At 39.0% G+C, this 953-nt stretch overlaps 1 protein-coding gene across 1 annotated transcript in view; it reads right to left on the reverse strand.

The window, feature by feature from the left end:
• The window catches only part of SEC24A (SEC24 homolog A, COPII coat complex component), a 101,365-nt gene that overhangs the window by 63,625 nt on the left and 36,787 nt on the right, over positions 1 to 953 (reverse strand). The window contains exon 6 of the mRNA XM_023514716.1: positions 360 to 532. Coding sequence (XP_023370484.1) covers positions 360 to 532 — 173 coding nt within the window. The remainder of the gene's footprint in view (positions 1 to 359; positions 533 to 953) is intronic.

Here is a 953-nt window from a genome sequence, read left to right on the forward strand (position 1 = left end):
AAACCCAGGAGTTTGAGGTTGCTGTGATCTATGACACCATGGCACTCTACCAAGAGCAATGTAGTGAGACTCTGTCTCAAAAACAAAACAAAACAAACAAACAAAAAAACCATTAATATCTTAATTTCATTACAGCTGATAAAAGCAGAATCCATTCAGGGATTACAACCCTATTTCTATACTCAGAACATTTCAAATCACAAGTAAGTAAAAGAGTTCTATCCTCTATATCTAGAACTGTCATAAATTAATATGCTTGTGCAGCTTATTTGTAACACTAGAAGCTCTTAAAAAATCTAGAAAACTTTTAGAGTGTGCATACTGTCATATTTAATAAAAAATGCTATTTGAATCCTTACTCTGGATTACAGTTGAGTTTCTGGATGTCTTCATGCAAATTTGGGACTGGAGCCTGCAAAGGTGTTGAGGGAAGCATATTTCTTTCTTGAAGAAGATTGACAACTCTTAGACCCTCTGGATGTAGATGTAATCCACTCAAGCTTGCAGTTAAATGGTTAGCACCTAAGGGAGTCTACAGAGATATAATTTCAAAGGAAATATTATAGCTTTTGTAAGTATGTGGGAACTGGTTAACTTTTTTCTAAATAACAAAAGTGTAATCTAGATTTCCTGGCCAACCTTTTGATTCTGGAAAAATGTGTAAGGATAAAGTCATTATGAAAATATCCATTGTAGGGCCAGGCACAGTGGCTCACACCTATAATCCTAGCACTCCGGGAGGCAGAGGCGGGTGGATAGCCCAAGTTCAGGAGTTCAAGACCAACCTGATCATGAGGTAGACTCTGTCTCTAAAAATAGCCAGCCACTGCAGTGGCCACCTGTAGTCCTAGCTACTTGAGAGGCTGAGGCAAGAGTTGAACCCAAGAGTTTGAGGTTGCTATGAGCTATGATGTCTCGGCATGCCACTGAGGGTAACAGAGTGAGACTCTGTC

Source organism: Otolemur garnettii, unplaced genomic scaffold, assembly GCF_000181295.1.
Source record: "Otolemur garnettii isolate 467f Iridium unplaced genomic scaffold, OtoGar3 scaffold00003, whole genome shotgun sequence".
In the NCBI taxonomy this organism is placed as follows: domain Eukaryota; kingdom Metazoa; phylum Chordata; class Mammalia; order Primates; family Galagidae; genus Otolemur; species Otolemur garnettii.